Source organism: Acartia tonsa, chromosome 13 (assembly GCF_053477335.1).
Source record: "Acartia tonsa isolate MP-2025a chromosome 13, ASM5347733v1, whole genome shotgun sequence".
In the NCBI taxonomy this organism is placed as follows: domain Eukaryota; kingdom Metazoa; phylum Arthropoda; class Copepoda; order Calanoida; family Acartiidae; genus Acartia; species Acartia tonsa.
In genome coordinates, this window is record NC_137272.1 from 26530928 (window position 1) to 26543679 (window position 12752).

Sequence of the window (12752 nt, forward strand, 5' to 3'; positions counted from 1 at the left end):
TCCGACCATCTGTTCGTAACGGATATTTTTTATCGTTAGATTAGAAATGTTAGAATTGTCCTATATATTTTAAACTTGCATGATTATTGCTGTAACAGTTATCCTATTCATCTGATTTTTGGAATAATAATTACTAGGACAACAAGGTACAAAATTCTAAGTGAAATATCACTATAAACAAGTCCTAAAAATGTTGGTACAATTGTTAAATGTTCGTTTATGAAAGTTGTCATCATTGTCATTTGTTAAGGATTGTGAAATTGAAAGTAGCCAAGAAACCTGATATGAGAAACGAGGAATTAGTTCCATCTGAAAGAGGTGAATATTTTATAGTAAAAATTTTAGTTTGATTCCATTTTGTCTGCACTTTCCTACCCAAGGGTCCGTTAATGAAAGTAGTACAAGACTAAATCGAATCGTCTTTACCCGTCTCCAGGGTTCACAATTTAAATTTTAAGGGGGTATAGACCACTAGGCCTTAGATTATTACGTTTTTAAAATTATATCATTACCTACCTAGAATTAGTTTTTACAAAAAAATAGATTTATACCTACGCTTTTTTAAAACGGCGATTTTTACTTTCATTTGGTAGGTTCAATAGAAATAGAAAAGGTCCATTAAAGCTATTGCAAGCAAACTTGGACAAAATCTTTTTGGGTATAGTCCTTTCCACGACATCCCTCCATAAGGGGCGATTCTTCGTATTTTTCACAGTAAGTTTTCTCCTATTTCTAGCCCCTGCGGGGGGCTCTAACCCTGCGGGGCCAATTACCTAACCCTGTGGGGCAATCACCTAACTCAATATAACCTAACCTAACCTATAAAAAGCCATTTTCAAAATACGACAAATCGCCCCTTATGGAGGGATGTCGTGGAAAGGACTATACCCATCTTTTTTAATCCCACCCGCCATCCCTACTATACCGTCCTTTCTCTAGCTGAAACTATCAATTTTACTGTATAGATATAGATCTATTCCACTATATGAAGTAGTAAGTTTTTTTCGTCTGTAGCGAAGGATATCGCTATCTGCTGAACCGATTTAAAATGAAGCTTCTTACAGGTCCAAGGAAGATTTTAAACTATTTTGGGGGAGGCTATCGCCACCCACCTTTCTATTAAAAATGACCCCACCCCAAAAAAAAAAAAAAAAAATTCTCAACAATTTTATTTTACTTATTCTTTTTAAATTTAAAATACAAAAAATGGGTTCAAAATCAAACCTCCTCTCATGTGCTCCTAGAGGCCTCCACGGTCGTAGCCGTTAGTTATATTTATTCTAATCTGAACCAGGATCTGATTCGTCCAGCCTCTGGTCCTCCATCAAGTCCACCTTTTCTGGAAGTGGGGATGAAAAGAATGAAGACGACGTTCTCAACATATTTTGTTTGGCCACTGGTCATCTGTATGAAAGACTTCTCAAGGTATGTTTTTAAGTATTAGTCTTTTTACCTATTTTAAGTATTGGTCTTTTTCATTTTATTTTTAAATGCTAGTATTGGGCATTTTATTTATTTTAAAGTATTTGTCTTTTTATTTATTTTAAGTATTGGTCTTTTTATTTGTGTTTAAGTATTGCTCATTTTGTTTATTTTTAAGTTTTGGTCTTTTTATTTAATTTTTAGTAATTTTTATTGTACTAATTTTTATGTATTTGTCTTTTTTTATTTTTAAGTATTTGTCTCTTTATAAATTTTTTAGTATTGTTCATTTTACTTATTTTTAAGTATTTGCCTTTTTATTTATATTTAAGTATTGGTCTTTTAAACTATTTTTAAGTCTTGGTCATTTTATTTTTTTTTAAGTATTGGTCATTTTATTTATTTTAAGTAGTGGTCTTTTTATTTAATTTTAAAGTATTGGTTTAGTATTGTTCATTTTACTTATTTTAAGTATTGGCCTTTTTATTTATTTTTAAGTATTAATCTTTATATTTATTTTTAAGTATTAGACATTGAAAATATTATTAGCTTCTAATTAAACGGATAATAATTTTTAAGATAAAAGTTTAACTGATATAAATTTTGTTGATTGCCCTAATCTAATTTTTATAATGAGTAACTAAATGGGGGGGGGGAGATGTGTCACTTTTTGATACAAATACAGACACTGAGATTTCTTTAGTAGGTCGCTTTAAAGTAGTACAATTTTAGAATTTTTTTTAAAAAGCTGCGAATTTGACAGCCTATGTATGTAATGGATGGGAAAGTGTCAATGAAACTTTGTTTATGTCAGTTGTGGTAAAGGTTTAAATTTGACAGTGAGTAAAAAATATTGCCAAATATAACCTAATAATCAAGTTTTTCAAGGGTTCTAATAGTAGCAATTCCACCCTCCCCTTTCATTATTTTTATTTATGTTAACAGCAATTTTGATATTAGGAAACTTTGAAAATATTTTTAATTGGACTATTAGTTTTTGTTCTACATTATTATTGGCGGTTTCCCTCAAAGTGCCTAGTAGTACACAGTATCCCCCCCCCCCCGTATTTGAAAATAAAATGAAAAGAGGGGAAGGTGAATTAGTTTTTCGTGTGTATGTTTGTTACTTTTTGTCTGGTTAATTTTTATTGGGTACAGGGTAACCCCGCATGCATAGGACTTGCATGAGTTAGACATAAAAGATACCCCCCCCCCTTATATTTTTAATCTATTTAAAAGATAATTATATGGTGGGTTCTGAGCTCACTAGGCATTTTGAGGGAAAACACCTGATTGTTTTGCAAAACAATTAAAGTAATTATGGAAAGAACGTAATTTGGAGAAGAGTATTTATCATTAACAAGGAAAAAAATATTAATAGGAATTTAATAAGATAAAATATAACATTTTGATAAATGTTTTGTGTTGTTGTTATCAAGAAATCGATGAACAATGCATTATACATGTAAACAAGTCACTTAAATTAACGTTCTCGTGCAAATGAAGGTGTGTACTAACGGACAAAGCCCTTTTTAAAGTAGCCACGCGACTTAGATTGATGTTATTTTAGATTATGATGTTATCAGTATTGAAACACACCAAGACACCTGTCAAATTTTGGATCCTCAGAAACTTTTTATCGCCCAACCTAAAGGTAAATAAAAGCGAAGCGAAGCTCCTCTGTAAATCATTGTTTTTCGGTCAGCCGTCAGCCCTATCGATCGTTCTAAAATGCTTTTCGTTTGTTTTCATTCAATTTTTTCAAAAATATCAAGAATCAACAAAAAATTGTCCTATACAGCTTTAGGTATAGACTTTCTTGTAGGTACGTGATCAGTACTCGTCATCGCTGTGCGCTATATCTACGTTATTGTCCTTGTCAAGTTTTTTTTTCAAACGCTTCGCTTCCATTGTACCAGGTCGTTTATCCATCACCACTGCTTCGAATAAGATTTAATTTAAAACCCGGTTTCGGATTTGAAAGACATAACTTTTTCTACGAATAAAAAAGATTTCGTCCACTTCTTGTTTACGTGGGCTTTATATAACAATTTCCGTGTCAGCGGTCAACCCTAAAAAACATATGAAAAAACTGGTTTTAATCTTATGATTGTACATTCTATATTCGTAGAAAACTGGATATAATACGATGCTAGACATAGTTTTTTCGTATTCATGAGAACCGGTTCCTAATTTAAATTTTTTTCAGGACTTTATCCCTGAATACGCAGAAAGATACGGATTTGATTACGAGTATGTGGAGTATAAGTGGCCCAGATGGCTAAACCAACAGTCAGAAAAACAAAGGAACTTGATTTATTCATTGTAATGACGTATTTACTTAATTTAAGAACTGCTTCACGGGTTTTAATAGAATTTTTTCGTGGCGGACATTTGATTAACACATTCTGTTATCTTGGATTAAAAACTTTAGGTACATTTATTATACTTTGATTGATTGGTTTCAAATAACAGTGTCCAAACAATTCAATCAATAATTATAATCTACAGATAGGTAATTTTGTGTATCTCATAGGAGGTAAACATCAATTTAATTTTTTTTGTCTTATCGTTTGAAATTTAAGAGGAGTGGTATACCTACTGAAAGATAGGTAATAGTTATTTCTTTCATCGTATTATAAACAGCTTTCCGCGGATATAGAATGTACAATTATAAGATTAAAACCAGTTTTTTTAGCCCCGAGGTGCCGAAGGCAAAGTCTTATGATTGTACATTGTTATTTTCGTAGAAAGCTAGATATAATTCGATGCTAGACATAGTTTTTTCGTATGGATGAGAACCGGTTCCTATCCACCTGTTTCGAATGAATACGAGAATAGTTATTTCTCGTATCGTATTATAAACGGCTTTCCGCGGATATAGAATGTACAATTATAAGATTAAAACTAGTTTTTTTAGCCCCGAGGTGCCGGAGGCACCGGCTAAAAAAACTGGTTTTAATCTTATGATTGTACATTCTATATTCGTAGAAAACTGGATATAATACGATGCTAGACATAGTTTTTTCGTATTCATGAGAACCGGTTCCTATCCACCGGATTCAAATGAATACGAGAAAATATATTCCTATTAATTGGATTATATCTATTTGTGATTAAAAAATGTTATATAAAGTTTAACATTGATTGGACGAATCTATCAAGTTAGTAGAATCGATCCGCTTTGCTTTACATGAATAAACTAATGATAAAACCCCCGTAGAACAATTTGGGGATACAAAATTCTGTTCCTGGATGTACTTTTCCCACTGAACGTGAAGAAAATCATTTTTGTGGACACAGATCAAATTGTCAGAACTGATCTTATTGAACTCAGGTAAGAAAGACTCTTGGTGCATTCACACTTAAGTGCCTGTTGACTCTTGGGCGCCTAGTTTTGAAATAAATGAAAATTTGAAAGTGAGGGACCAGAGGGTAGTTTTTTTCCTATGCTTTATCCCTGAAATTCTTCTAAACCTGCGATGGCCTAAACCTGCGGGGCTACCCTCTACCCATTTTTTAAAGTTGAAGAGTTAGGTTAGGTTATATTGGATACTTGAAGCCACGCAGAGAATAGACAAGGATCAATCTACCCACCCATTGCCCAACCACCCATAAAATGTTCAATTTATTTCGAAAATAATGGGTGGTGGGTCAGTTCTCGATAGGCAATCAAAGGGAAAGTGTCAAACTTGTTAAAAAAATGTATATATACCTAGTAAAAATGGGAGGACATGAAATAATTTTTATATTTATAGGGATCTTGATTTGGGAGGAGCCCCTTATGGATACACTCCATTCTGTGATAGCAACAAGGACATGGAAGGTTTCAGATTCTGGAAACAGGTAATGTTTTAAACTTTTAAAGCGTAGTCTTACATGGAGGGAAGGGACAGTGATATATAAATTATACTGGTCCAATGTTATATAAACACAATTAATTGTTGTCTTAAAACTTTAAAATGAGGTCTTTTATAAAATCTTGATTGGGTTGCACAAACTAGCAGTTTCCAAACCTTTTCCACTAAAAGTTTGAATCTGCAAGAAGGTGTGAATTTGTTTTTCATAATTGAGGGTTTTAATCAATTTATCGTACTTTGTCTTAATACCGACACTTTAGTTTCTTTGTAGTTTCCTGTGTGACACGTAATTGGGTCCTCTTGGTGGTAGATTCAGAAATTGGAGAATTTAAATTTTATTTATAGCAATATGAATTTATGAAAAGATATTCTAGTAAATAATGCTAACATTTTTTTTCTTCAGAATCAATAAATTGATAAAAAAAAATCACTACAGAAAGTCTGTTAATTGTTTTTAAAGTTTGATTTTTTTCCCAGGGCTATTGGAAGAATCATCTAGCCGGAAGGAAATACCACATTTCAGCCATCTACGTCGTGGATTTAGTCAAGTTCAGACAGATAGCAGCAGGTATACTAACAATAGTTTCATAGGGAGGGATGTGACACTTTCAGAAATGTTGTTTGAATTCCACTATTTCATAAGACTGAGTTCATATTATATTATTTTTCTGTAAATAATGTTTTGGAATTGTGAATTAGACAAATCATAAAATTTGGTTACATATGCAAAATACACTCGTGAGTCGTGTCTGCCCCCCTAGGAGCTCTGTATTCGAAAGGTATGGAAAGCATTAATATAGCCTTAAACCATCCCTGGAGAATCTCGGGATCTGTATGTAGCTTCCATAGAATAGTTCAATAACTATTGAAATCTTAAGCTACAGACAAAAAAAAACTTATCTACTACGTCATACATTAGGATATAGCTTAAATTGTACATAGCTCCTATATTTGTATATATTTGTTTCAGGTGATAGGTTAAGAGGACAGTACCAGGCACTATCACAGGATCCAAACAGTCTGGCAAACTTGGATCAGGATTTACCTAATAATATGATTCACCAGGTATCTATCTATTGATACTAGGGTTGGCAATTCGTATCCGAATCCGGAATCCGCTCAATTTTTGGTCAATTTTGGAATCCGAATCCGGAATCCATTTTTTAATAGCGGATTCGAATTCTTAATTGGTAAGCTAAAATTAGCGTCTTGAGTTTTTTCTTTCAACTCCCCCTTCTTGAAGGCAAAGATTACCATCATAATTATATATAAAATCTTTTAAAATCTGGTTCTATTCTCGGAAGTGAATTATAGAGAACACCAAGAACATTAATTTTTAGGACATATGTAGCACTTAATTTTATTTTTTTTCATAGCCTTCTAAAATATTGCTAGAATCCGGAATCCGAATCCGGAATCCGCCATTTTTTCTGATTCTTGTAAGAATCCTAATCCGGTTCAAAAATTTAACGGATTGCCATCCCTGGACCCTAATTGATGCACATATCTATTTATCTGTCTGACCTTCTATTCTAATGATACAGTAACTTATTTAGACAAAGATTTACCCAATAACAGAATGCACGAAGAATAATTATATTTATATTCATTTACCTATCTATTTCTAAATGTGTCGTCTATCATTTTATCTATGTTTCCATCCATATATTTGACTGTTTATCCTAACATTCCGGCTAACTTGGACAAAGACTTTCCCAATTCCAAATAATTTATGTAAATATATCTATCAATATATCACCTCCCACTTGTCTCTATCTCTATCAATTTATCTAAGTATCTTTGTTTATACATGGACAACTATAGCTTCCCCTGATATTTTCAACCATTAATTTATTTCTCTATCTATCTGTCTATTGAGAACTTCTTTTATCGTCCTTGCAATTTCACCTGTCTATTATTCTATCTAGGTCCCAATAAAAAGTTTGCCTCAAGAATGGCTGTGGTGTGAAACCTGGTGTTCAACTGATGAACTAAAGAACGCCAAGTCCATCGATTTGTGTAACAATCCACTCACAAAGGTAGATATTTTTTATCCTTTCACTAAAGTATTAGATATTAAATATTAAAACGACATAACAGACCAACCGACAAAAAAACTCTTAAGATGTTAGTTTATTAGAGACTACCTATTCGTTATGAGTTAAATGCTTTGTTACAATCTAAAAAGCTATAAATAAGGTGTTGATATTTATGTAGTTTAGACTCAAGTAAAGCATTTTGTAAAGTTAGTCGATTAATATATACAACTTTTTGTCAGGAGCAAAAGGATCAGGGATCTAAAGGGATAGGACAATTTCCGATAAATTATTGCATGATGATACACAAAATTACAAGATTACAATTAGTGGTTGAAAAATTTGGATACTCAATGAAATGAACCAACCAATCAAACTAATATTTAGCATCCATACTTGTCAAACCCCCCAAAAACAAAAAAAATCATCAAAAGAAATCTTTTGGGACTAGTGTAATTAAGAGCAAATGATCCCAAAATGGCAAAAATAGACCTTCAAATGTATTTATGATAATTAATTTATCTCAGGAACCAAAATTGTCGGCAGCTCGAAGAATAGTCACAGAATGGACAGATTACGACGAAGAAATGGCTAGGCTGGGTCAAGACATTCAGAAATCTAAGCAAGAAAAATCCGCCAACAAATCTGAGGAAAAATCTTCGAAACCGGCTAAGGAAGAATTGTAGATGGCTTTAGACCGAAATTAAATGTTTAAAAACAGTATTTTAAAGTTGAATCGCTTCAGGAAAGTAATTTTTATGTCCTATAGATTGCTAGAAATATACAAAATTAAAAAAGATATAAAGCAATTTAACTTTTTAATACTTTTAAGAAACAATTAAATGTTTAATAAATAGAAGAAATAAAATCTTACATCTAGCTCATCATAATAGATATTTAAAAATGTTTTAATAGTTTCTTTTTAATTAATTTTTATACAATGTGTGTTTTGGCATTATATTACATAAATTGCACTTATAACAAGTTAATTTTTAAAAATTGCATGATTATTAATTGTGCATATTTAATGTTTTTTTTCCAGTATGGCTTCGAAACCGATTGATATCCGAATTTCAGCTAATCACAGCGCGGCATTTCATAAAATGCTGTGCTCTCATTGGTTAAAAGTTGGCTCACCCCGATCTGGCTCACCACTAAAATGATTTAAAGATCCAGCTCTGTATTAAAACTGGTTCTCTGTCATACTAAAAAATGACATATAGCATCTTATTACAAACAATTTTCCTCGTATATTAGAATAAAAATTGGGTCTAACAAAACTTATAATTTTAATTTTTGGATCCGCGGAAAGCTGTCTACAATACGATGCAATACGTTACTATTAAACGTTTTCATTTCAATCCCATTAAATTTTTTAGAATCTAAATCATATAATGTCCAAACTATAACTTTAGCATTTAATAACTATACAGGGTGCGCCACATAAAACCGGACTTTTTTTAAACGGCCATAGCGTCAAAACTACTTGACCAATCAGGACGTTTGACCCCACTATACAAAGCTTAGGTAATGACCTTTTACCACAAAAAATTCTTTGGACGAAGATGGGCTCGTACTCCAAGCTGGCCGCGCTTATGTTCAACAAGCAGATTCGAAATGCGCTGGTGGTATAATATTGATTCTCGACTAGAGCCCACTAAATCGAACCTCAGCCCATTTGTAGATGAGGTAGAGTTATGCAACTTGCTGGGAATGCTTTTAGATACATAATTAAGACACTAGAAAAGACTAGAGCTCTCTATCTAAAATGGCTTGGCTGTAGTACTCCGGCAAAGTGAAACAAAGCAGATTTAGAGATGTCAAAAACGTAAAAAAATCGCGTAAAATCGTGAAAATTTCTCGATTCTCGACGTTACAGACCCATATGGAACTTAAAAACTCATTTTAGACTATGGGTTGCGCTGACAACCCTATCTGAATCTTCATGCCATTTCCAAAAAGGTATAGAACGTCGTTCTAGCTTAACTATGGGCCAAATGAGAGCCGCCGTGTCGAAGGACAGCTTGAAAGTTGGGTGAATTTGGATCCTGCGGTTAGTCACTTTCCTAAGGAAATGCGGCCTCCCAGCAGCCCAATCTTAATTCAATGGACTTTTGGCCTGGAGCTAATTTGAAGTATGCACCAATAGACGTGCCCATACCACAAAGACCTCCCTTATTGCCACTATCAAGGAGATCTTCGCCAGCTTGGACAGGTACATTTTGACCTGGGCCTGCCGGCGGTTGAGGAGGCGGGTGGAGGCGGTGATTGATCCTGGCGGCGATTTTATTAAATAATCTAATAGTCATATACCTAGTTAGCTTCATAGTTTTTAAAATCTAATAAAATCTTTAAAATTGACGATTTTATGTTCATTTGTTCAAAAATTAGAAAAAGTCCGGTTTTATGTGGCGCACCCTGTACATCTATAAAGCACAACTATTTCAACTTTTAAGTGTAATATAACTTTATAAACTGTATGGATGTTTTATAGGAAGAAAACATAAAGACCTACATTAAAAATGATAATTTAATTTTTTTCTATTTTAGAAATTATCCTTGGCTAGAAAAAAAAACAATTAAGGGCCTGATTTTTGCTTTTTTACTTGTTCTTATCTAGTTCCATTTTTAAGTAAAGTATTAGCTTTAGTACTTACAATTAGAATATATGTTTCATTTTAATTATTACACATTTTAATTAAAAAGTTTTTGTTTTGTTATGTTTTAAACTGTAAGCGTATTTGTGCTGTGAATTAATTGTGATTTTAAAAAAAGTAATTGATAAAAATGTTAAATTTGTTTCTTTTTTATTTTAATATTTTGTGGGTTTTCAGTGTTTTATTTAATTCCATTTTCTTTTTCCTCAATAAACAATATTGAAAAACTTCTTTTCTTTTTTTAAAGATCAACAGATGTGTTTAAAAGCAAAGCTACTCCGTATGTTACAAATGTCGGTCGGTTAGATTTTATTTATATATGTTTTTTTTAAAATGATATTTGTGTGAATATCAATCTGGTGTGTTACCCTACTCTGTTTACCATTGTCCAAAATTAGTGACGGTATTATGACAACATAAACCCGCAACCGTGGCTCAACATGTAGCGCATCCGCTCGTCGTCGGGAAGGTGATAGGTTCGAATCTCGATCCGACACCGCGTCATAACTAAAGACGTTAAAAATGGTTCCCACTGCTACTATGTCAGATGCGCGGCGTAAATAGTTAGAGTGGGGGAATGCCTTGGCCCAAAACAGGCGCAACTCGTTACCATGCACAGTTGGGACTTCTCGGACAAAGGTCGTGCATCTCAGAGAGTTGGTTGTCTGATGGGTGAATGGACGCTTTACACTGCAATCATAAGTGGAGTATGTTTCAAGGTGCGTGGAGAAGAGGTCTAGTACCCGAAGCGACACCAAGCCCCCTAGAGTCTTATCTCTTAATATGTCAACATAAATGGAATTTACAGTTCTGTGTTTCCCCAAGATAAAGCAGGGAGGGAAAGGTCATTGGACTTTAAATTATCCTCAAAGTTTTAATAACGTCTACTTTCATTTGTTGGCTTATTAACTTTGGATTATTTTACTAAATGTTTATTGGTTATTCCAACTAGTAGTGTCCAGACTTTTCTACCAATACTGTAGATATTCAGCAGGGGTATTTAGTTTATGATTATAGGCAGGGTGTTGGAGCCGTTAAATTTTGATGCGGCTCCGCGGAGCCGTATCTGGAAATACGGCTCCGGCTCCTGCTCTGGCTCCTACCTTAAAATTAGTATATAAATTTTTGTTCATTATTGAATTTGATAAAATAAAACATTTTGCTTTTATTTGATTAAAGCTATATAAAAGTAGAAGGATGTGGGTCTATTTTTTAAGTAACAATAGTTTTTCAGTTTATTATATAGAAATAGACCGTTGCCAAATTATAATATTACTTTAAAAAATCATTTTTAGCTAATCTGGAGCCGGAGCCGTTTTTAACGAAAAATCCGGCTCCACCAAAAATGTTGCTGCTCCCGGCCCCGAAACACTGATTATAGGGAATTCATTGTCTAATGTCTTATCCCTTAATATCCCTGAGATGTAACTCAACCCTATGCATAAGAACACTATTATCAGCCAGGGACAAGACAATTGCTGATAAATTAATGTACATCCCCAGTGTTGATACATAAAATTACCCCCTCAAAATTCAACAATAGTCCTAAATGATGTTATTAAGAATAAGAAAACTATTTTAGAAAGCTTTGGGGCTAGTGTAGTAAACAGCCTATTGTTCCCTTCCTCCCTGCTATTCAAGATAACAACAACATATTGATTTCAAATTGAATATAAGAAAGAGGATATTGAAATTTAATTTTCATTCAATTTTGAAAAATTACCTAAGGTGTCTGTTTACAAAAATAGAATAGAGGTAGAAAATTTTATACAGAATTACTCTTGTTTCGTTTTTTGTGACAATTTTTTTTTAAGGGTAGAGGTGCGCTTAGCCAAATCGCTGGTAACCTTCCCAACACCTATAAGAAGCTTCGTTGTAAAGGAGAACTTTATCGGTCCAGTGGTTCTTTAACTAGACACAGCTAGACAAGTTTTGTGGCTATAGTGGTAAGCGATAAAAAAGTCATGTCAAACAAAAATAATATAATGTATATGAAAATTATTTTACAAAAATATTAAGAGTATTTCTCTAGAATACTTAATAACTCATTTGTATTTTTGAAAGTTTGATTTGAAGGGATAAGTAATCTTAAATAAAAAAAGTATTTTTTAATTATAACATAAAAACACAGAACTAGATCATTAAACTGGGTATTGGCACACTCTGCTTGACTTGATCAAAGTAGGCTGATGTTTTCTCTTGAATTTTTAAAGAGAAATCCCTATCTTTTTTATTCCTGAATGAAAAATGATATTGTAGTACTGTCTTGGTGCAGAGAAAAGGGGATAGGTAATTGCATATAAGCACATTTTTCATCTTAAAATCATGAACAATAAATGTATAAGTATAAATGTATAACCCATACAACAACATGGTTCCAGTAGTAGGAACCTTTTAGTATCCCAGCAAATTTTGTAGCTGCAGTGTTAATATTTCCGACGCTATTGTCTAATATTCAAAGACCCAATTGAAAGTCGGCAAAGGGTCCCACCCTGTGAAAGTACAGTTATTTAACCCCTGTCTCCTCTATTTTTTTACTTTAAAATCAAGAACATTATCCGTATATGAAAAGAACAGTTATTAGTAGAGCAACTGAAAATTAAGGAATGTCACAAAATATTTTTGAAAAAATAAATTAAATTCACACTAATTTTAATAAATTTAAATTTAAGATAAAGTTGTCCCGAATATAAAGGTGAAGATAAACTGGTTCATTTTGTAGATTTATTTTAAACCAATTTATAAATAATCAGATGCTTTTCATTTTCCTATCCGCG

The 12752-nt window shown here is 32.8% G+C and overlaps 1 protein-coding gene across 1 annotated transcript in view; it reads left to right on the forward strand.

The window, feature by feature from the left end:
* The window catches only part of Uggt (UDP-glucose-glycoprotein glucosyltransferase), a 67907-nt gene extending 57705 nt beyond the window's left edge, over positions 1–10202 (forward strand). The window contains exons 37-46 of the mRNA XM_080146095.1: positions 251–318; positions 1295–1425; positions 2993–3076; positions 3632–3747; positions 4646–4759; positions 5181–5268; positions 5760–5850; positions 6253–6347; positions 7211–7321; positions 7846–10202. Of these exons, the coding sequence (XP_080002221.1) occupies positions 251–318; positions 1295–1425; positions 2993–3076; positions 3632–3747; positions 4646–4759; positions 5181–5268; positions 5760–5850; positions 6253–6347; positions 7211–7321; positions 7846–8004 (1057 nt within the window). The 3' untranslated portion in view covers positions 8005–10202. The remainder of the gene's footprint in view (positions 1–250; positions 319–1294; positions 1426–2992; positions 3077–3631; positions 3748–4645; positions 4760–5180; positions 5269–5759; positions 5851–6252; positions 6348–7210; positions 7322–7845) is intronic.
* Positions 10203–12752: the final 2550 nt, after the last annotated feature.